We start from the raw sequence: 25,304 nt of genomic DNA, 5'->3' as shown, positions 1-25,304 counted from the left end.
AAAGGTTTCCTATGCCTGCTCTTTATAAACGATGGTTATGGTGAGTAATGGGAAACTCAAAATGGCAATGAAGTAAGGCCAAGCCACACACACGGTTTTGTATTTACTGTTTATATCACATTTTATTTATATACATTGCTTATATTGAGTACTTTTTCCTTCTTGTTTGGACATTCAAACACACACATAGATTATAATTTAATTCTTTCTTTATTCTCTTACAGATTATTGGTGTTTGGTTGGCACTGCGATATCGGAACCAGAAAGATCCGAGGGCAAATCCAAGTGCATTCCTATAGCCATGGAATGTTAAATGTTACTTTGAACATTACTCTGTCTCCCTTTCTTCCTCCTCTCAGTTTTTTTTCTTCTTTATTTTATATTTCTTTCTCATTTTTTTAAACATTTCCTCGTCAATTTCTTCTTTCTCCCAGCAATATTCTCTACATTTTCCTGGTGTGGAGACTATTAGCAACAACAATAATAACAACATAAAAATCAATGAGGATATAACATCACACATACTGTATACACACAGTTTTGATACTGTATTTGGGTTACTCTTTCTCTCTCTCTCTCTCTCTCTTTTTCAACTGAAACAAAATGAAGTCTAAGAGTCTACATTAAATGTCTCCTATATAGTTTGGTTGTATCTATACGACAGAGGCAGTTTTGACAGGTGCTTCAAATTGTTTTCGCAAAACATTTTCCACCTGTTATTTGTTGATAACAAACATATTGATAGAGAATACAAACAACTCCTATATGAATTCCCCTCCCTGTTGCTGTGTGTTGGTTCTGTATTTGAATGTATGAGCATGTATATGTGTCTTGTTACGGTGATTTTGTTTTCTGTGTGTATTTGTATGTAGTTATTACATTTGCTTGACTTTGTATGAATGCGTGAGCTTGTGGTTATATTATCCTATATTGCTTTTATATAAGTATTGTGGTTTATAAAAGTATTGTGGTTATTATCCTACATTGTTTTTACATAAGTATTGAGGTATCACTGTTGACTTAGATCAGTTTCGTGTATAGTATGTACATACGTGTGTTAAAATGGGATTTGAGGAGAAAAAATATAAGTGGTGATTTTAACCTTACTTCAGTATTTTCTAGTTTTAAAAAACAATAGTCAATTACCAATTTATGTAATTAATACATATATAATCAGTAGTTTAACTGTATTGATGTTTCCTATACACACAATTGAAGTAGCATTAAGTACTTTCAGGGTTTTCTTTAACTATATCCATTCACTGTAGAGGTCAGCTTTGTAGTGCATCTATAACTATGCTCGACTACAGCTTATACTCAGAGGTGGGGGTCATGGGGTCTGCACCTAAAAAGATCTTCCACAAGGTGGAGGCCAAGATAATGTCTTTATTTTTTTTGAAGACTAACTGTTGCCCTTGCATGCAGTTTACCTTCTCCATACTTGCATAGTTATCCAAGGGAAAGAGACACAGATGATACATTTTCATACTTGTGTTGTTGTGGTCAGAATGCAAAGAACCAGAATAGATACTGCAAGGCGTCCCATCTGAAGCTCCAACAAACCACCACCCTGGGTAGGTAACCTTATATCAAAACAATAAATCATTATGAATAAGCAAACAAAAGTTAGGTGTGAAAATTTAAAGCATTATCTCTATGTTTTCCATTTTAAATTTTTATGAAAACGACAACAAAAAAATACCCTGAAATTTTTTTTAGTAATTTATTACTGGTAGTATTAGTAGTTGTAGTATTCTTTGAGGTTGATTTAGTCAGCTAATACTCTTCTCAATAAATTTCTGGTTCTGGCTTGTATTAAAATTCAGTATCGTTGTTATAACTGGCTGTTTTTTTGCCCTTCATCTTCCCAAGGGTCTGTAAAATAGAGAATAAGTCAAGTATTTAGGTCAATGTAATCAACTATTGTATCCTGTCCCATTCTCTCTTCCCCCCCACCCGCCAACTGATAGAAATTATCATAACTGTTGTTATTATTTTTAGGGCAGTGGATTGGACTTGCAGTTTTTCTCACAGCTCTACATTTTGAATTCAAATCCCACCTGAATTCATTTTGCCCTTCTTCCCTCTTCAGATCAATAGAATCAACTGACCTTACTCCAGTTTTCTGTATACCTATGTATGTAATTATTTTATTGACCCTGGGACAAATGAAAAAAAAAAGTAAATGCTTTGAGGATCCACTTCACCGTTCGTCCTTCAGTGGTCAACCTAACTGATTACAATTTCCCCTCAAAAGTGTGGCCTTGTGCTAGTTTTAGAAATCAGTATTATTTGAGTTCAGATCTTACTGAGCACTATTTTACTTTTCATCCTTCCTGGGTTTGAAAGAAAAAAAAGTACCAGTCAAATACTGGGGTTGATTTAATCAACTTACTCCTCCCCACCAAGATTTCAGGCCTTCTGCTTTTATTAGCATTAATCATTATTATCTTTATTATCTTTATTATTATTTAGTGTGATAAAGTGATAACAAAGCCAATGAAGTTTGACTGAGGTATTGTTATTGCTAGATGAACATTATTATCAGTCGTCTTCTTCTTCTTCTTCTTCAAGACATTTTCCTGTTTTATCCTGCACATAAGGGACAGAGACACCTAGTTGTTCTCTTATTCCTTTCAGACTATGTCAAGTCAGTACTTTTACTCTATGGCCTTCTTTCCTTAAGTAGCCACATCTCTCTCTCTCTCTCTCTCTCTCTCTCTCTCTCTCTCTCTCTCTCTCTCTCTCCTCTCTCTCTCTCTCTCTCTCTCTCTCTCTCTCTCTCTGGATCAACAGGGCTACTTCTCCGTTTCTCACAGCCTCACCATTACCTTCATTATGTTTTCTTAAAGCAATAATCTGCCAATGGAATGAAATAGCAGTGAGGGGTGATGTCTGACTGGGTGGCAGGGGACATGACGAAGAATGGAGTAGATGTGGTATGGATGATTGGATGATGATGATGGTGAATGTGATTGAGGTTTTCCCCAATCATTGTAGTTCTATCTATCCTGATCTAAAATGTCAGGATTATGAGGCATAGTTTCTGTTTTGTTCTCTTTCTACAGATTCTTTTCTCCCATCTATATATATACACATGTATATATATGTAACGTCAGAAGAGAGATTAGAATATACAGTGGTTGTTTTTAAAACCCTTTGTAATTGTGGAATTATTTGTAAGTACAACAAACCAGCATTATCAATAACTGAATTTTGCTGAACAGAACATGCTGTCAGATCATAATATATCTATAGAGTGTATTTTTGTTAATTTCAAGTCAAATTTAACTTCAGTTTTCAAGTTGCCAGGACTATATATATTCACATATACATACTCACAGGTGAGTATATACGTGTAAAACAAGGTGGAAAAAATAGCACTTGAATACCAAAAGTAATTTGATTTTATTAAAGCTGCAAAATTTTGCAGTTTTAATAAAAGCATGTGGGCATATATTTATTATATATATATATATATATATACGCACACATACACATACTGCAAAATTTTGCAGCTCTAATAAAAATGTGTATATATATATATATATATATATATATATATACATACATACATACATACTGCAAAATTTTGCAGCTCTAATAAAAATGTGTATGTGTGTGTGTGTGTGTGTATATATATATATTAATGAATGAATTTACTGGAAGGTATGCCATCATTCTGTAACTAGTGGCAAATTTCTTACCAGATGTTCAATCGGGTGAGAAATGGCCAATGAGAAACCACTTAAGTAGCAAGCAAGATACACCTCTCTCTCTCTCTCTCTCTCTTTCACACACTCACACAGAGTTTTTGCTGCCCATATTTTAAAAGAATTGGTGACTAATATATCTTTTTTTTTTAAATTGAGACTTTTTGCAAGTGATATTGGCTAAATGTCACATTAAATGGTAGGATTGTAGCATTATGTAAAGGTCAATTCTTTATTATTATTATCATCATCATCATCACCTTCATTCTCACCATCATCTTAGTTGTAGATTTGATACAAAACTACAAAGAAAAATACTCTGCATTCCATACTGTTCATTTTACTTCAATTTTTTTTTTTTTTCTCCATATATTTTAATCTCTGATTTTAAATTACATTGATGATATCATCACAATAATATTGGTGTATGACATTTATAATATGCATAGAAAGAGAAACTAAAACAGATCTGACATTTTTTTTTTTGCCATTATTATGGAAAGTGAATAGTGACCAAAATAGCTTGAGACTGGCCTCTATAAGAAAAATTAAGTAACTTGTCAAACATGAATAAGAATAGTCTAAATAAGTGTAAAACTGGAAAATCGAAAAAAAAAATTTTCACTCCAGTGTCTCATTTATAATTGTAAAACAGAAACATGTAAAATAATCTTTCACTCTGTCTAAAAATTTACTACAAAATCTATTGATTCAGCAAGATGTAAAAATTGCCAGTCAATCCTTTCATCAAGAATAATGTAAGTTACATAAAATGAGACTTGTGATCAAAGTCATCTGATGTGGTTGGCAGAATTGTTAGAGCATCACACAAACTACTTTGCAGTAATTGTTTTGCTTCTTGCTATGTTCTCAGTTCAAATTCTGCTGGGGCCAACATTACCTTCCATTTTTCTGAGATGGATAAGATAAAATACTTATCTCTTTATTACCCACAAGGGGCTAAACATAGAGGGGACAAACAAGGATAGACATAGGTATTAAGTCGATTACATCGACCCCAGTGCATAACTGGTACTTAATTTATCGACCCCGAAAGGATGAAAGGCAAAGTCGACCTCGGCGGAATTTGAACTAAGTAACACCCCACCCAAAGTTTGTGGCTTTGTGCACCATATTGATAATAATTGTCATTAAGGATGGACAGAATCATTATAGCATTGGATAAAATGCCTTGCAGTATTTCTTATTTTTTTTACATTCCGAGTTCAATCCTTGCCAAGGTCAGTTTTGCTTTACATTCCTCTAGGGTTAGTAAAATAAAATACCAGTTAAGTACTTGGGTCAGTGGTAGTTACTAACTTTCCCTTCAGTATTCGCTGGCCTTGTGCCCACGTTAGAAATACTTATTAGGATTGGCAGAATCTTGAGAGCATCTGACATAATACCTTGCAGTATTCAGTTCAGGCTCTGTACATACTGAGTTCAAATCCCACCAAGGTTGACTCTGCCTTTTGATATCAGCTGTGCCCTTCTCCAAAATTTGAGCCCTTGCACCTATGTGAGAAATAATTATTATTCTGTGTCTTTCTCAAAATCATCTAAATAAGGTGTTTTGGGAATCTGGCTATTATTTTTTAAGATTGAAATGAAAATCTTGAAAATCAGAAAATAGTTTTTGCATCATTTACAGGAAATTTTTCCCGGGAATCTATATATTAATCATATATGAATACTTATACTGTGGCTTTCAGGTGTTTTTAAATTTAAAAATTTTTTTTTTTTTTATAATCAGAAATTTAACAAATACGACAATGAAAAGCTGAAGTGTTTCTTAACAAACGGTATCACCTTTTCTATCAAGACTAGACTGATAGGGGCACCATAAACTATATTAACTTTTCCTTGCTTAAGACTACTACAGTATTTGCAGCAAGATTTTGAACTCACAGTTTTATTGCTCATATAATCTTCATAATATTAGTACCCCTATAATAAGAGTTTAATTATTATTATTATTATTATTTAAGGTGGTGAGCTGGCAGAATCATTAGCATGCTGAGTGAAATGCTTAGCAGTATTTTGTATGCCACTTCATTCTAGGTTCAAATTCCACTAAGGTCGACTTAGCTTTCCATCCTTTTGGGGATCAATAAATTAAGGTACCAGTCTAGTACTGGGGTTGATTGTCTCCCTCGCCACAAAAATCCCGGCCTTGTACCTATAGTAGAAAGGATTGTTATTATTTTTAATGGACCAAAATTACAAAGTGACTCAAAGGCCTTGCACAAAACTCGATTCGTGTATGTGTGTATGAGAGAAAGAGAAGGAAAGTGGAATTCACAAGATTTTTTATTAATCACTTTGATCATTTTGATCTGTCATGCATCAGTCCCTTGCAGGTCTCTTTCTCTCGTATGTTATAAACTCTGCAGACACAAAAGAATTCCTGAAGTAAATCTATACTGTTTTCGATATCAGGTATTTAAATCCATACTGTTAATGACATCAGGTAGCCGAATGCAGTGAACAGGATTTAAATAGAATACTACAAGGTTTACACCCAAATTTTAAAATATTGCATACTTTGTTACTGGTGGTGCTCCAATATGGCCACAGCCTCAGGGCTGAAACACACAAAAGAAATCATACACACACACACACGTTGAGTTCTGTTTGCATTGCCAAACCTAATAAGACTTAGAAATTCAAAGTTAATGAGTTTTGTTTTTTCCTTTTTTTAATTCATTCATTACTTATTTTTCTAGATTTTTCTCAAGAATTCTTAAAGTTTGTTGACTTGGACTCTTATTGAGAGAAGGATTTGTCCACACTGCTTCAGAATTACACAACCATAGGACAACTGTCCATTGATAACTTTGTGTTCCACCATTGAGTCTCTCTCTCCCTCATATCCCATCCTTATTTGATTAGCTCCTGCCAGGGTCACTAAAGGAAGAGGGGATGAGATTTTTTTTTTTTTCTATCTAGTGCTCTGCCCAGAACTGTCCAGCAAAACTCATGAACCTGTGATAGGATACAAACTCACAACTCTTCAGCCGAAAGGCGAAAACACCCTAACTCTTCTTCGGCCATTGTGATTTTGGCAAATGTATATTTCTAGAAATACTTCCCTTTTTTTCTTTTTCTTTTTTGTTTTTGTTTTTTGTACTTCTTCTCAGTAGCTAGTATAATTTGTGGTTGTTGTTATTATTGTTGTTGTTGTAAACTGATAGCTCTTAGAGCTTTTCTTGGACCAAATATGCTTGACATTCCATATGGGGTTACAACATATCTCTCCTCTCTTTTTATAATTTCACTGACAGTCCCAAGTGACTTCATGTTTCCCCAACTTTCTTCCACTGATATTCTTGTGTGCAATATTAGCAAGATAGAATTTTCCTTTAAAACAAAAAAAAAAAAAATTAAAACATTACAAAAAGCAGACTGCGTGTTTAACCCTCTCTAGTCAACTAGGGATTTCTACAACATCATTTTTTTTTTTTTTAATTCAGAAATCAACATTTTGAAAATATATATACACAAATATAAATGTACGTCTGTGTGTATGAGAGAGACAGACAGAGTGTCTGTGTGGTGTGTGAATAAGTGGGGTCTTTTTTTTTTCTTTCCTTTTTATTAATTTATTTAGCTTAACATTTTTCTATGGGGAAAATAAATAAAAAAAAATAAACAACTTGTATAAGAACAATGTGTTTTTGTGTTGTTTTATTTTGTTAAATTGGTTTTTATTCATCATTGCTGAAGAATACAGAAGATCTGCTTACTGAAACTATTTTGTAGCCCTATGTCTAATGAGTAAACTACCTATGAGTTTTAATTAATTTTCAATACAATTAAAATTTAAATGAGGTTTTAATAAAAATATATTGACCTTTTTATTTTGGTATATAATAATAATAATAATGAAATTATTGTATCCAGTGCTCAGGTGCACCACAACTTGTCAAAAAGTGCGTATAAAACATATGCAGTAATGTACAAATGTCTGGGAAGTGAACAGGGTATGAGTCAAATACATGCTTGCATGTGTATGGAGGGGAGAAAATCAGGTGTAGTGTTGGCGAATCTCAGGAAGCATGGAAGTTTTGAAGGATGCAGTGCTCCGACAACTGATGCCGGCAGTCTGTTCCATGCTTCAGCAACTCTTAGCGTAAAAAAAAATGTTAGTGTTGACCCACTAAAATCCCATGACATCAAGGGGACCCCAATATAAACATCAACAGGCTGTTGCTACTCCTATTTTGTGTTATCCTGATATAGATAAACTTACCCAGAAGACCACTCTGCAACAATGGAATTGGATGCAGTTTAACTTCATATCTCGCTTCTTAACCCTTTCATTACCAACCCACCCACAATTGTTCAAGAATGTTTCTGACATCATCATCATCTTTGATTAACGTCCGCTTTCCATGCTAGCATGGTTTGGACGATTTGACTGAGGGCTGGCGAACCAGATGGCTGCACCAAGCTCCAATCTACAGCTGGATGCCCTTCCTAACGCCAACCACTCCGAGAGTGTTGTGAGTGCTTTTACGTGCCACCGGCACGGGGGCCAGTCAGGCAGTACTGGCAACGGCCACACTTATATGGTGCTTTTTACATGCCACTGGCACGGGGACCAGTCAGGCAGTACTGGCAACGACCTTGCTCGAATGTTTTTTACAAGTGACAGTAAGGCGATGCTGGTAATGATCACACTTGAATGGTGCCTTTTATGTGCCACTGGCACGGAAGCCGGTTAGCCGCTCTGTCAACGATCAGGCTCGTATGGTGCTCTTTGTGCCCCACTAGCATGGATGCCAGTCATCGAATTTGATTTCAATGTTACCAATATACCCAGAACTGTCAGAGATAACTTATTCATATTTAAATGAGAATTTCAGTGCATTCATGAAAACATGTCATTTCACTACATAAACAATTGATTTACTGTATCCAGCCTTATTTGACATGGTAGCTGAGCTCTGTGAATTTTTGGAGATTTTGTTTCCTATATTTTTTTTGATATTGATTTTCTGAAAACTTTTTACTACTGGCAAAAGCTGGATACCCGTTTCATGTTGTCAAAGTGTGAATCAGAATTCAAAAGATTTTTGAAACTAAGAATAGCAATGAGGAAAAAAAAAGGTAACAAAAGCATTTGAAAGTATCAGATTGTTTTAGACATCATCTGCCATAGCAGTTGTAGGGAATAATACACTTTTCCAGCTCTACTAAGCTTTGAAGTTCACATTGACCATAGAGATTGTTACTACTAATTCAAGGTGCTACCTCAAGGGGTGCCAACCTTCCTTTCATGGGTTGACTAAAGAATGTCTTCTATCATACCCAATGGATAATATCAAACACAATATTATTCATGTTATTCTCTTTACTCTTTTACTTGTTTCAGTCATTTGACTGCGGCCTGGCTGGGGCACTGCCTTTAGTCGAGGAAATCGACCCCAGGACTTATTCTTTGGAAGCCTAGTACTTATTCTATCAGTCTCTGGCCGAACCGCTAAGTTACGGGGATGTAAACACACCAGCATCGGTTGTCAAGCGATGTTGGGGGAACAAATGCAGACACACAAACAAATACACACACATACATATACATATATACGACAGGCTTCTTTCAGTTTCTGTCTACCAAATCCACTCACAAGGCTTTGGTTGGCCCGAGGCTATAGTAGAGGACACTTGCCCAAGGTGCCATGCAGTGGGACTGAACCCAGAACCATGTTGTTGATAAGCAAGCTACTTACCACACAGCCACTCTTGCGATAATAATTGTGGGGTTTTTGCTTTAATATGTAGATAGGGGTGCAGGCATTGCTGTATGCTTCACAACCATATGGTCTCAGGTTTGCTCCACTGCGTGGAATTTTAGACATCTATTATAATCACTGGTTGACCATTGCTTTATGAGTGAAAACAGTAGATGGGAACAATGTAGGATCCCATATGTATGTGCTTGTATGTCTCTGTCTCTGTCTTGATGTTGACTCCACATCTTAAGTACTAGACTTCAAAACATGTCCTGAGGTCAATATGATTGACTAAAAGTCATTAAAGATGGTGCCCTAGCATGACTGCAGTCCAAGTAAAAGAAAATAAGGTCTGAAATTTATAGATGAGAATACTTGTTTTCTTAACGTGCTAGCAAGTGAAGTGAAAGAGCTTCAATCAGAAACAGAAACCTAGTCGTAGATCTATTTGTTTGAAGCTTCCTCCAATTATAAGATAGCTACTGATACATTAATTTTTAAGGTCATAAAAGAGGCTTCTTGTGTAAGAGATGTGATGTTCTCTGGTTAAATTCCTTTAAGGGAAAGTTGAAGGTCTCACGCACCTTCAGGCCTCAAGAAGAATCTCCAGGCACCTGGAATATACCAGTCAGAAAGGCTTTAAGGCTAAGAGATCAATCAGAAAACCAGGAACTATACGGACATGAGAATATGAACCAGAAATGAAGAAAGAAAAAGAATACAACAAGCAGTAAAAAAAAAGTAAGCAGCATTAACTGACAACCTTGAGAAAGAGGAAGGAACAACATTGAATACTTTGACTACACACTTCAACATTTATCAACAAACAATACATTAAAAATGAATTTGTCTTCCCTGGCACCTGTGCCGGTGGCATGTAAAAAGCATCATCTGTACATGGCCGATGCCAGTGCCACCTTGACTGGCTTCCATGCCGGTAGCACATAAAAAGCACCATCTGATCGTGGCCGTTGCCAGCCTCCCCTGGCACTTGTGCCAGTGGCACGTAAAAAACATCCACTACACTCTCAGAGTGGTTGGCGTTAGGAAGGGCATCCAGCTGTAGAAACACTGTCAGATCAGACTGGAGCCTGGTGCAGCCTCCTGGCTTCCTAGACCCAGGTTGAACCGTCCAACCCATGCTAGCATGGAAAACGGACGTTAAACGATGATGATGATGATACATTTGCTACCATGGTTACTGTTTACATAGATTCTTGTTAGTCTTAATTCTTCAGCAGATATATTCTACATGTTTTTAATATTTTTTGTAATTCTTCAAGCAAAATGCTTAGCAGTATTTCGTTCATCTTTATGTGCTGAGTTCAAGTTCTGCTGAGGTTGACTTTGCCTACCATCCTTCTGGGGTCGATAAAATAAGTACCAGTCAAGCCCTGGGGTTGTTATAATCGATTTTCCCCGCTCCCCCATAATTGCTGGCCTTGTGCTAAAATTTCGAACCAATATTTTTGTAATTCTTAAGAGATAGCAGAAATGGTTGAGGGCTTTGCCATATACATGTCCCCCAGTGGCATAGCTAAGAGTGTGTACCAACAGGGGCAGCTTTTGAATTTGCCACCCCTGGACCCTAGCCTATACAGTAAACCCAAAAGTGTAGCTCTCATAAAAGCATAGCCCAGAATGAACTACCAGGCAAGCTATTCTACTACATAACCCTTATTTTGAGATGTTCTGTTTCTTTCAATTACTTTAAATATAACAAAGAATTTAGTAAAATAACTTCCTTATCATTCAGCTTGTATTAGGAACATAAATTGTGACTAAGGTTTGGTGAAAGATTTTAATTGAAACCTTAAGCAAACAAGACATTGTACAACAGAGCCAGAGCCGGTTTCGGCCGGGTTGGTAACAAAAGGATTAAAATGAAAACTAGTAATATACTACAGTCCCAGATTGGGGTTTGTTCATTAGATTAGTAACTCACCCATGTGAAACAAAAATATTTTTCTTTTTACTTCTCGAAACACCAACTGACAGCAAAATAAACCCTTTTACCTCGTAAGGGAGGCTTCTTGCCTAAGAGATGTGATGTTCTCTGGTTAAATTCCTTCAAGGGAAAGTTGAAGGTCTCACGCACCTTCAGGCCTCAAGAAAGATCTCCAGGCACCTAGAATATACCAGGCAGCAAGCTTTAAGGACAAGAAATCAATCAGAAAACCAAGAACTATACGGACATGAGAATATGAACCAGAAACGAAGAAAGAAAAACCGTAGGCTGGATTTCACCTAACAGGAGGGCTCATAACACAATATAGTAATGCTCCACTGGGACTAAATTCAATTAAATACGCCTCTCTCCTAAAAAATTGTATCACTGTGCTAATGTAAAATATCAATACTCTTCAAATCCAGTGGCCAAGAAGTTCTATTTAGAACCATGTGTTTAAGGGTTCAGTCCCATTGCATGGACACGGTTGGCTTAGCTCGTTGTGTACGTATAAGTGTGTTAGTGTATAGTTAAGTGAGTTTGCCTTTCTTTTCGTTTTCATGTGCGTTTACCGGTTGCAATCAAAAGCTTCATCTTTCGTACACGTCTGAGTAATTTAAATGCGAAAAACACTGAAATAAGACAATGCTTTAAAGTGATTTCATCTGGTCTTTTTACTGATCTAAATTCAAATCCCATTATAATTTTTTTTCTGGTGTGTGTGTATGTATGTATGTGGATGTGTATTTGTATATACGTACGTACACACACACAGAGAAATGTATCTGCCGCTATTATGAGTTTCTCGTTTCTCTTTTTCACACCAAGAAACTTGGTGCGCCAACAAAAATAAGTCACCACTTGAAATAACCGGATAAACTGTACATGTACTTCTCATTTTAAATTCAAACTCAGTCACTAAAAATATCTCGATGCTCTGCGAGATAACTTGTTCTAAAGTTCCGTCTGGGCGGAAATTTGAGGTATATTCATCCGATTTGTTTAATTCACATAGACATGAGAATCATAGCACCAACCACGGGACGAATAGTGCATTTTCAGCGAATAAATACCTCGCATGGGTGAACTAAGCTTATGTTGCTGAAGTTCGTAGACGTCTATCCATTGTATGTGTGAGAGGGAGAGAAAGCGTTTCATTGATGGTAGATGGAGTGTAGCTGCAATGATAGAATTGTGATATCTTTAGGAAATACATGAAAATCAAAACCTCCCATCTCCTCTACTATAATACTAGCTTTTGTATCATGTAGTAAGGAACTTATATTTGATGAAGAACAGTAAATAGTTATTTAAAATTAAAATAAATGCGCCCTTTTAAAGCCTAGCCAGGCTCATGGCCCCGGTTTCCCAGTTTCCATGGCTTATGTGTTCCCCAGCTGGACGGGACGACAGTCCATCACAGCGTTACTCATTATTGCCACTTTTATCTGGAGCAACGAGAAATGAAGTGTTTTGTTCAAGAACACAACGCGTCGCCCGGTTCAGGAATTGAAACCACAATCTTACGATCATGATGCTGACACCCTAACCACTAAGCCACGCGCCTCCACAAATAGTTATTTTTACTAGAACAGAAATCAACTGTCACCGAATGAAAAAAAAAAAATCTATTACTAATGTAAGGGAGAGAATTCTTGCAATCGCAACCATCTCTTTATTGGTTTATTTATTTATTTTGTTAATTTTACTATTTTCCTTCAGTTTTCGGTGCTAGCACATGAGAGACGTTTTACCGACTTCCGTAATTGTATAATATATGTTGTGACTCCTATCGTTAGAAATGGAATCTCTGGAATCTATGAACTGAACGTCAAACTCGACGACAGCTACGACTAAAGATAACCGTAGTTATCTCCCTTAGTATCTGGCGTCCAACGGAGGAGACTTTTACAGAGTCACTTTTTTTGCTAGAAATAACAGTTACATCCCCCTCTAATCATGCCTTAAAATAAAAGAAAACACATTGAATTAAGAAGTCCTAAATTAAGCTATGTCGGTACTACTTAAGAAGAGTGGTCCCAGTGCACGCACTCGCGCATCCGCGCTAGCTAGACGTGACTAGTCGATCCTTACTTTGTGTTTTTGTTTTATTTGCTTTACTCTTTTACTTGTTTCAGTCATTTTGACTGCGGCCATGCTGGAGCACCACCTTTAATCGAGCAACTCAACCCCGGGACTTATTCTTTTGTAAACCCAGTACTTATTCTATCGGTCTCTTTTGTGTAAAAAAAAGTATTTATTTTGTGTTTTATTTACTTTGCTAGGTAGTCGTTGTAGGATCGACTAGTCACGACTAGCTAGCGCGGATGCACGAGTACGCGAGTGCGCGCATCGGGACCACTCTTTTTAAGTAGTACCAACTATGTGTAAAAAAAAAAGAAAACGGATGATTCCAGCTGTAATATCTTTGATTATAGATTTGCTCGATCTGGCGATAAACATTAATATGCGTAGTGGTCACACCTTGTCGTGGAGCTTAGCACACTGGCTCGACTCAGAAGCTGAATTCTTAAACATTCTACAATTCTAAATGGCGCAGGAGTATCTGTGTGGTAAGTAGCTTGCTTACCAACCACATAGTTCCGGGTTCAGTCTCACTGCGTGGCACCTTAGGCTGTCTTCTATAGCCTCGAGCCGACCAAAGCCTTGTGAGTGGATTTGGTAGATGGAAACTGAAAGAAGCCTGTCGTGCGTATATATATATATATATATATATATATATATATATATAATATACGTATTTGCTATTTGTGTCTGTGTTTGTCCCTCCACCATCGCTTGACAACCGATGCTGGTGTGTTTACGTCCCTGTAACTAAGAATAAGTACCGACAGAATAAGTACTAGGCTTACAAAACGTAAGATTTGTTCGACTAAAGGCGGTGCTCTAGCATGTCCGCTGTCAAATGACTGAAACAAATAAATCAATAAAAATTCCATCCAATATTACGACATTCGAGCCAACCACGGAGCCTCGACGTAATTGCTATCTGCTAGAAATAGCAGTCAAATCTCCTTCAAACATCTATTTTCGTCAAGTTGAGTAAAAGAATATTTGTAATTCGAAAACATTTTAAGGCCCTACATGTTAAAACATGTGGCAACGGAAAATGGTCAGTGTCAAAAAAGAAAAATTAAAATGAATTGATTGCCATGCATCTTATATGACGGTACTCTTTTCTTGGGATCTTTTTGGTTTGAACGGCAGTTTTTTAAAATAATTTCCACGTAACTAAACACTTTTAAACTTCGTATACTGGTAGAATATTTTTATAAAACATCTTTTTCTCTTGGTTTTATTGAGAAAATTCTACAGTTTGTAAGATATTTGGGTTTTTTTCTTCAATTTCTGCAATTTCAACCAATCAATGACGTCTATTGAGGTGAAAATATTCTGTGCCGTATGAATATGTCCCCCGTTGAAGAAACAGATTGGGTTTATTTACATTTCTGAAGAAAAAAAGATACCCTTCCCCCTAACCCTAAAACAGATTGAAATGCAATAAATCGATACTAGGGTCATAATTATGGGTGACAATTTCATATGACACCGCTAGAAAAAACTGCCGGTCAAACTTGTTTCTATTTATATTTTTCTTAAGGTTGCTGTTGTTAATGTTCCGTAGTTGATGGCCATTAAGATGCACCTTTTTCCGAATCAATATGTCCAAAAATCATTCCAAGTCCTATATGCGTGATTGCTTTAGATATTGGATTCATATTTTACACACAAGGCTAGCAATTTAAAGGAGCAGTAAGTCGATTACATCGACTCCGGTAATCAACTGGTACTTATTTTATCGACCTCGAAATGATGAAAAATGTGTCCTTGTCTCAGTGATGGAGATAGATACTTTTGTAATTTTAAAGGAATAGACTTGTGACAACTATAAATATAACATATAAAGCCTTCTTATTTCTTTATTGCCCAGAAGGGGCTAAAAATAGAGGGGACAAACAAGGACAGACAAATGGATTAAGTTGATTACATCGACCCCAGTACGCAACTGGTACTTAATTTATCGTCGGATTAGGTCATGACATTACAAAGACAGAATTATTACAAATAAAGTTGCTGCATGATAAGAAGCTTGCTTCCCAATATGTGGCCCTGTGTTCGGTCTCACGGCGTGGCACCTTGGGTAAGAGTCTTACTATGGCCTCGGGCTGATTAAGGCTTTGTGAGTGGATTTGATCGCCGATTTGGTTGATGAAAACTGAAATAAGCCTGTTTTATATATATATATATATATATATATATATATATATATATCTGTAAATGTAAAATGTTGCAATTATTCGGTAGCCATGATAAAACTCCGAGTTTCAGATGTCGGGGTGGAAATCCACGCTGCCATCTCTTCAGTTATCCGGCCATCGGAAAACATGCTAAATAAGGTCTGTAATTTTCTCCCAACGTTTGATTGTATATGTATGTTTTTCATAGAATAATCGATGTAGTATGCGTCCATATTGAATTCTTCTGCGGGGCAGAGTCCTTAACCGATGTCTGGCGATTTTCCAAAAATAAGCTGCATTAGCCCTTAGGGAAAAATAGTGGTGTACACATTTTTTCCGATGGCCGGATAACTGAAGAGATAGCGGCGTGGATTACCACCGCGGCATCCGAAACTCGGAGTTTTATCATGGCTACCGAATAATTGTCACATATTACATTTACAGATAAATTCTTCTATTTACATAATATCGAGGTCTTTTTCATTCTTTTGTTGTCTTACCATTTTTATCAATCAATCAAGATATATATATATATATTACTGCCCACAAGGGGCTAAACATAGAGGGGACAAACAAGTACAGACAAAGGGATTAAGTCGATTACATCGACCCCGGTGCGAAACTGGTACTTTATTTATCGACCCCGAAAGGATGAGAGGCAAAGTCGACCTCGGCGGAATTTGAACTCAGAACGTAACGACAGACGAAATACGGCTACGCATACGTGTGTGTGTGTGTATGAACATAAAAACAAAGTAGAGTAATCGATTGGACCCCGAAGACAATCTAAATTGTTCTGGAATCAAAATGTCCCAATTTTGATGTAACTGTAACAAAAATGAAACATCATTTCTCCAAAACCTGAAGTGAAAAGAATTTCTAGAAAAATCCTTTTGTTTCATAATGAGGATATTAATTCATTTTATCACATTTGTTTTATATTTTTTATGTTTATAACTGTATTCTCCATATAAATAGATGCAATAAACCTTTTGAATTCAAAGAATCTGATTTTCTTCAAATCAAGGGGGTAACGTTGGCGTAGATAAATATGTAACGGATGAAGATTAATTATTGTAGTCACCAATTGTAACGGTTAAGATTAATTAGGTACACAATAATATAAAATGTCGGAGTTAGCAGTTTTAACGATGGCAATTGGTGAAAAAAAAGTTCCCTGGCCCCTGGTCTTGTGACTGAAACAAGAAAAATGATCAAAGAAGTTAAAAAGACATCTTTAAGCGTGCGATGCTTGCCGAGAACATCCAAAATATACGCACCGAAATAACAGACTCGGGCGATCGGTAGACAAAATATCAAGCATTTTAAGTTCAAATTTTGTTCGATCTATTTTGCATTTCGTCCTTTATTGGCCAATAAAATAAAGTATGATTCAATGAATAAGCTATATAGTAAAAAAAATATTGTCAGGGGATAAGACCGCCCTCAACTAAATGGCTTGCAAATTTTATTTAATGCCTCTTTAGATTCTGAGTTCAAATCTCACCGAAATCAATTTATATTTTTGAATCGATAAAATAAAGTACCAATCAAGTTTAAATCAAATGAACCTCTTAATCCGTGGATCACGCTGGAAAATATTATTTTAACCTCAGTGTGGAAGGGAGACAACTCTGAACATGTTTTATTGTGCTAAAATCATATGAAAAACAGAAGCTGTTCATTTATAGTTTTTTTTCTACTCTAGGCACAGGGCCCGAAATTTTGAGGGAGGAGGCCAGTCGATTAGATCGACCTCAGTACGCAACTGGTACTTAATTAATCGACCCTGAAAATATGAAAGGCAAAGTCGAAATTTGAACTCAGAACGTAGCAGCAAACGAAATATTTGCTAAGCATTCCTCCCGGCGTGCTAACGATTCTGCCAGCTCAACTGTATGAAATACTGAAGTCGTGCGAGGTTTGTTTTTCTTTTTGTTTTGGGTTTTTTTTAAATTAAAATAAGAATGAAACCTCGACTCTACAAGAGGGTCTCTATGCGAACGTTTGACATGCCAAAAATGGTAGACAAATCGCTCTCAAATCGCATTAAACCATCTTTTAAAAAACGGACAAATTAGATGATGTAATCCTAGATTCACTGTGTATGAGAAAAATATTGCATTGTGGAGTAATCAAAGATGAAATGCCTTTGATAAAAGGCATGCTCGATTAAGGCAGGCCCGGGGCTAAAGAACAACGCAAGGAATGAACCTATCCAAAGTTGTTCCCCATATTCACTGAGGTTAAAACAGGAAAAGTCAAATTAATCTTTCTTTTACTTGTTTCAGTCGAGCAAACCGACCCCAGGACTTCTTCTTTGTAAGCCTAGTACTTATTCTATCGGTCTCTTTTGCAGAACCGCTAAGTTACAGGGACGTAAACACACCAGCATCGGTTGTCAAGCGATGTTGAGGGTACAAACACAGACACACAAACATACACACACACACACATATATATATATACATATATACGACGGGCTTCTTTCAGTTTCCGTCTACCAAATCCACTCACAAGGCTTTGGTCAACCCGAGGCTATAGCAGAAGACACTTGCCCAAGGTGCCACGCAGTGGGACTGAACCCGGAACCATGTGGTTGGTAAGCAAGCTACTTACCACACAGCCACTCCTACGCCTACGATCTTCAGATTTGATTGAGATTTATATTGTGGACATGGGAAAGATGAAAGACAATATCAAAGCAGGCGTGAGTTGAAGTTAGAACTTGATAAAAATACTGGAGACTGACCAATATTGTTTTATTCTTGTTAGGAATAGTGGAGGCTGGAAATCAATGAAGTAACTTTAAAATCTGTCTCTTAGTGAGTGACCATGACCTAATAGTACGTACCATACTTTCACTCATTGTTTCAGGTGTAGTGATGGTGCATGGCTTAGTGGTTAGGGTATTTGGCTTGCGATTGCAAGGTCATGAGTTCGGTTTTTGGCAGTGCCTTGTGTCCTTCAGCAAGACACTTTATTTCATGTATTGCTCCAGTCCTCTCAGGTGACAAATATGAGTTGTACCTGTATTTCAAAGGGCCAGCCTTGTCACACTCTGTGTCATGCTGAATCTCCCTGAGAACTATGTTAAGGGTAAGTGTGTCTTGACCCAAGAGAATATTCAGGATGACAGTTAGAGAGAGGTCTGAACCAGCACTTGTCGTGTTTCAAACACGTTTCGAAACATGACAGACTACACTGAGGATTTACAGATACTGCATTTTGCATTTTGTAAGTATTAATAATGAAATCATGATACGAAGGTAATCGTTTTATTTTGTAAATTTTCATTTGCTTTACTTATTTTTTACATTTTGGCATTTACTTGATTTTTTTGTTGAGAACACTCTTTTTGTGGTAAGGCAATTTGATTTCTATTTCTAGTGTATAGAATTCCACTTTAGTGGTCATTCCTCTTATTAATTGTAATTTCTAAATCTTTGGATTCTTTTGAATATGCTAGACCACTGGTTTAAATTGATGTTAATTGATTGATATCAAATTCTACCCTCAGTATTTTAACATATATATATATATATGTATGTATGTATATGTATATATGTATGTATGTGTAGTTTAGGACAATCAGTAAGTTGTCATAATAGGACTCAGAGTTTCAAATGCCGGAGCTAAGAGCTACGATGCATTCTCATTGACTATTATGACAATACACAATATAATATGATATAATATAATATAATATAATATATATATATATATATATATATATATAAAGATAGATAGATATGTAGATATATGTATATATATATATATATATATAGAGAGAGAGAGAGAGAGATAGACAGATAGATAGATAGATAGATAGATAGATAGATAGATAGATAGATAGATAGATAGATAGATAGATAGATAGATAGCTATGTGTGTGTGTGTGTATTTATAGACAGACAGGCAGATGTGTAATACAAAATAGTAAGCATTTTCTAGAAAAAAATCTGTCAGGGATTTCATCATTTCTGTTCAAATCTCATTTTACCAAACTGGAATCATAATTCTTTAACCATATAGACCGTTAAATATGTGGAAACCTAGCCTAGGGAGTGGTGCCTGTGGCTAAATTCTACAGTAAAGAAAAAAAAAAGCAAAGCCAAGATACACAGAAACACACACACACAGACACACACACAGACATACACAGACACACACACACACACACACACATGCATAAACATACACACACATACATAAACATACATACACACACACACACACACACACATACACTTATTGCATTACCATTCTTCTGTGGCAGGCAAGCTGAAGAGAATGTTAGATGCTGTGTCCCTAAAAATTTTCTGCCAAAATCAGCAGCAACCTTCTGAAATGTGTCAAATTTCACCCCCATGCCCCTATCACTTCACCCCCACCTCCTCCCCACTTCCACCTTCAGGCCTTCCTCTTCTGTTCTAGACCCCCCCTCCTCCTCCTCCTCCTTCTCCTACCTCTCCTCTGCCCCCATCTCTCACGACTTTACTTCTCTTCATCCTTACACTCCCACTTCTCTCTCTCTCTCTCTCTCTCTTTTTCCATCTCTTCGCCCCACCCCTACCCCCTACCTCAGCCACCACATACCCTCACCAGGTCTATTGGCACCCTTGTTTCTCTCCCAATACTGCACTGGGTTCCCCCTGAGAAGCTGATATTACCTACCATAAATGTGTGTGTGTATATATATATGTATGTATGATTGCATATATACATACATATATATATATATATATATGTATATGTATATGTATGTATGTATTCATGTGTGCGTATGTGTGCCAGTGTGTATGTATGTGTTCATATACACAAAAACGCACACACACACACACACACATATATATATACATAGATACATGCATATATATATATGCATATGTGTGTGTGTGTAAATAAATCTATCCTCACATAAAGCTGGCTTTTATTTAAAACATTTCACATAGAATGGCCTTCCACCACCAACACCACCACCACCACTGCCATCATCGCTACCACAGACTCATCACCTCCCACCCGTATCACCAAACACTCTCTAAATCTTTTCTTTTTCTGTGTTTTCTTGTTTTTATTTATTTTTTATATGTTTTTTTTTTTGTTTTTGTAGCATTGCTGTTGTTTTTCTTTTTTGTGATTTAAATGAAGATAACTGAGTTTAAAATTTTCATTCATTTGTGCAGTTTTATTGTCGTTGCCATCGCTAATTGCCCACAGGTCAACCCTATGTAGTTTCACCATTCCAACTTTTTGAACAGAATTAGATGCAGTGCGTAAGAGAGAAGACTGCGCTGGTTTGATCATGTGATGAGGATGGATGCCAACAGCTCCATAAAGAAGTGCCATTCACCTAAAGTGGATGGAACTTGTGGAAGAGAGAGACTCAGGCAGACCTGGGACAATGTACTGAAGGGCAACCTCATAATGCTGAACCTTTCAGATAAGGTGATGAAGGACCAAAATAAATGGCATCTTATTTCTTTATTGCCCACAAGGGGTTAAACATAGAGGGGACAAACAAGGACAGACAAACGGATTAAGTTGATTACATCAACTCCAGTGCGTAACTGGTACTTATTTAATCGACCCCGAAAGGATGAAAGGCAAAGTCAACCTCAGTGGAATTTGAACTCAGAACGTAGCGGCAGACGAAATACCTATTTCTTTACTACCCACAAGGGGCTAAACACAGAGAGGACAAACAAGGACAGACAAACGGATTAAGTTGATTATATCGATCCCAGTGCATAACTGGTACTTATTTAATCGACCCCGAAAGAATGAAAGGCAAAGTTGACCTTGGAGGAATTTGAACTCAGAACATAGCGGCAGACGAAATACCATTAAGCAGTTCGTCCGGTGTGCTAACGTTTCTGCCAGCTTGCCGCCTTGCTGTACTGACACCTTGCTGTACTCAAGAAGACTTTTCTTCCACAGTAGAAGTGTTAAGGCCACATCCTCTGGTGAAGAGGATTGACCTGCAAGAGTTCTGTGCCGATGCCATGTAAAAAGCATTCATGCTGGTTCCACATAAAAGAGCTTGTGTTGGTGCCATGTTAAAAGCACCCAGTACACACCATAAAGTGGTTGGTGTGAGGAAGGGTATATACAGCCATAGCCATAGAAGCCAAGCCAAATCAGACCGGAACCTGATGCAGCTCTCTGGCTTGCCAGATCTGGTCAAACCGTCTAACGCATGCCAGCAGAGAAAATGGACATTACATAATGATAATGAGGATGAGGATGATGATGATGATGATGATGATGAAGAACACTATCTAGAACTTTGATAACCAGTATAGGTTATAATTTAAGAGAGGTTTAGCTAATACTTCTATCAAATGAAGCAGACAAGTAATAGAACAAAATTGGTAGTGCTGCATGAGACAAAATGCTTTGAGTTTATATATCTTGTCATACTGGTTTCAAATCCTGCCAAGGTCAACTTTGATTTTCATCACTCCAGAGGGCAAGAAGAGTTTATGGTTGCAAAGCATGGACTCTGAACAAAATTAAGAACATAATACATGTTACTTTATGACTGTGATATTTTCTCCACATGTTTATCAATGTAATATCTCTTTAACATGTCTTGCTTGCTGTGATATCTCTTCAGTGTGTACTTTATTGTTGTGATATCCCTCTCTTCAACATGTTTGATGCCATTGCTTATGTATAACCCCAGATCAACTGCGGTTGAGCAGTCCTATGGCACACATGTTTTCAGTCAAATGATGAGGCATGACCCACAAACAAGTAAAAGATGAAAAGAAGATAAAAGATACATACATTCATATGATGGCTGCCCCCTCATTATCGAGTATGGCCATTGCACGAAGCTTAACTGTTACTGGTGCTGTGATCGAATGTGACTTTTTAGCCCAGCTAAAGATCTACAATGTCTTGTACAGAATTGGCAACTAAAACCTTTACCGGTAATAGTAAAGTAGTTGCCACTGGGCTTCATGTACCTTTGCATGTCGTTTTAGTCCTCCTACCGAATTACACTCTCTTCTACATGCCTGACAGATATGATTAGTATGGTGTGTCACACCACTACCAGTGGCCAGGTTGTCACTCATATGTCATACATACATACATATACATATATACATATACATATATATATACAGGAGTGGCTGTGTGGTAAGAAGCTTGCTTGCCAACTACATGGTTCTGGGTTCAGTCCCACTGCATGGCACATTGGGCAAGTGTCTTCTACTACAGCCTTGGGCCGACCAAAGCCTTGTGAATGGATTTGGTTGACGGAAACTGAAAGAAGCTCATCATATGTGTGTTTGTCACCCTATCCCACCGTCACTGGTGGTGTAATGGGTAGAAATGACAACAATAGGACTTGGATCTTTTCCTGTTTGAACGGCAGTTTTTTCTAGCGGTGTCATATGAAATTGTCACCCATAATTATGACCCTAGTATCGATCTATTGCATTTCAATCTGTTTTAGGGTTAGGGGTGAGGAGAAGGGTATCTTTTTCCTTCACAAATGTAAATAAACCCAATCTGTTTCTTAAATGAGGGACATATTCAGACAGCACAGAATGTTTTTTTACCTCTATAGACGTCAGTGATTGGTTGAAATTGCAGAAATTGAAGAAAAAAACAACAAATATCTTACAAACTATAGAATTTTCTCAATAAAGCCAAAAGAAAAAAATGTTTTATAAACACATTCTACCAGTATACGAAGTTTAATATTTTTTAGTTACTTAGAAATTATGTTAAAAACTGCCATTCAAACCGGAAAGATCCTAGGACTTTCACTTTGTATGAAGGATGGTCCATAATGGATCTGACATAGTTCAAGATGAGTTTAATGTTTTGTTTTTATTTCACTGTTGTTGTTTCTTATGTCTGGGCAAATATGGTAGTCGTGATGTCTCTTAGTGGAGGCGCAATGGCCCAGTGGTTAGGGCAGCAGACGCGCAGTCAGAGGATCGCGGTTTCGACTCCCAGACCGGACATTGTGTGTGTTTATTGAGCAAAAACACCTAAAGTTCCATGAGGCTCTGGCAGGGGTTGGTGGCGGCCCCTGTTGTACTCTTTCACCCCAACTTTCTCTCACTCTTTCTTCCTGTTTCTTGAGTAATGCTGCGATGGACTGGTGTCCCATCCAGCTGGGGGAGGGGGGGACATATACCATAGAAACCGGGAAACTGGGCCCATAAGCCTGGCTAGGCTTGAAAAGGGTGCATAAATAAAAAATAATGTCTCCTTAGTATGTTTGTGCATTGTCTTTACTGTTTCATGAACCCTTCATATATTATTCCTAGTATATTTTGTCTTCCCTGTGTGCAGGGCCAGATTAAGACCCATAGAGACCCTAAGTGCTTAAAAGATTTTGGTTCCCTCATATTTATGTAATTCAAAATATAAACAATAATAAACCATAAAAACAATAAAATATAAACAATAATAAACCATAAAAACAATAAAATATAAACAATAATAAACCATAAAATAAAAATAAAAATCAGAAAAAAGTGGAAATTTTACAGGTGTGTGTCTTAAATAATAAGGTACAAAAAGAAAATGACTCTCTCCAGACACAACCAAATTTTTAGTCTTCAAGCAGAAAATTATGTTTATTTTTGTATACTTTCACTTTATTTATATTTGAAAAATTTCCTCCTACTTTTTTGAATTGCAAAGTCTTTGATCAGATCCTCACTATGATTCCATAACTTCGAAATTATATTTCCAATCATATAAACCACTTGAAATATTATTTTAGTAAGTTTAAAGTGATTTTTCTTTTGTGCTGTAAACCATTTACCATTTTTGTCGTACCCCTACCCTTTCCCTTAATACTCTGTAAAGGGTAAAGACCCCTTTCAGTTATAAATGATCATGGGATTGCGCCTAGAAAGTTCATCTCTGAGGCACAAGTCTGGGCATGGTTGTTTATGGAAGATCAGCAGTCACCCATGCATACCAGTCTCCCCTCTCTCCATGCCACTGGTGTTATCCAAGGGAAAGGCAAAGACCAATACAGCTTGGTGGAGGCACATGGCCTAGTTGTTAGAGCAGCGAACTCGTGTTCGAGGGATCGCGGGTTCGAATCTCAGACTGAGCGATGTGTGTGTTTATAAGCGAAACACCTAAGCTCTATGCGGCTCTGGCAGAAGGTAATGGCGAACTTCTGCTGACTCTTTCGCCACAACTTTCTCTCACTCTTTCCTCATGCATCTTGCAGCTCACCTGTGACGGACTGGCATCCCGTCTAGGTGGGGAACCTATACACCAAGAAACCGGGAAACCGGCCCTTATGAGCGCAGCATGGCTCGAGAAGGAACAAAACAAAATACAGCTTGGCACTAGTGATGTCGCAACTCATTTCTACAGCTGAGCGAACTGGAGAAATGTGAAATAAAGTGTCTTGCTCAAGAACACAACACATAGCCCAATCCAGGAATTGAACTCACTACTTCATGGCTGTGAGCCCGACACTCTAACCACTGAGCCCTAAGTACACATTTAATTTATTTAACAGTTAATCCACCATTTTACTCTTTTACTTCTTTCAGTCATTTGACTGTGGCCATGCTGGAGCACCACCTTTAGTTGAACCGCTAAGTTACGGGGAATTAAACACACCAGCATTGGTTGTCAAGCAATGTTGGGG

At 37.1% G+C, this 25,304-nt stretch overlaps 1 protein-coding gene across 2 annotated transcripts in view; it reads left to right on the top strand.

Moving 5' to 3' along the window:
- Window positions 1-2,562, top strand: part of LOC115220706 (tetraspanin-13) — a 114,965-nt gene extending 112,403 nt beyond the window's left edge. For both annotated transcript variants that reach the window (XM_029790855.2, XM_029790854.2), the window contains one exon: window positions 225-2,562. Coding sequence is in view for 1 of the 2 variants with exons in the window: in XM_029790854.2 (XP_029646714.1) it covers window positions 225-299 (75 nt within the window). In the remaining variant the exon portion in view is untranslated. The remainder of the gene's footprint in view (window positions 1-224) is intronic.
- Window positions 2,563-25,304: the final 22,742 nt, after the last annotated feature.

The sequence above is a fragment of the Octopus sinensis genome, linkage group LG17, assembly GCF_006345805.1.
Source record: "Octopus sinensis linkage group LG17, ASM634580v1, whole genome shotgun sequence".
In the NCBI taxonomy this organism is placed as follows: domain Eukaryota; kingdom Metazoa; phylum Mollusca; class Cephalopoda; order Octopoda; family Octopodidae; genus Octopus; species Octopus sinensis.
Note: the sequence above shows the minus strand (reverse complement) of the source record. Positions and strands in the feature narration are given on the sequence as shown.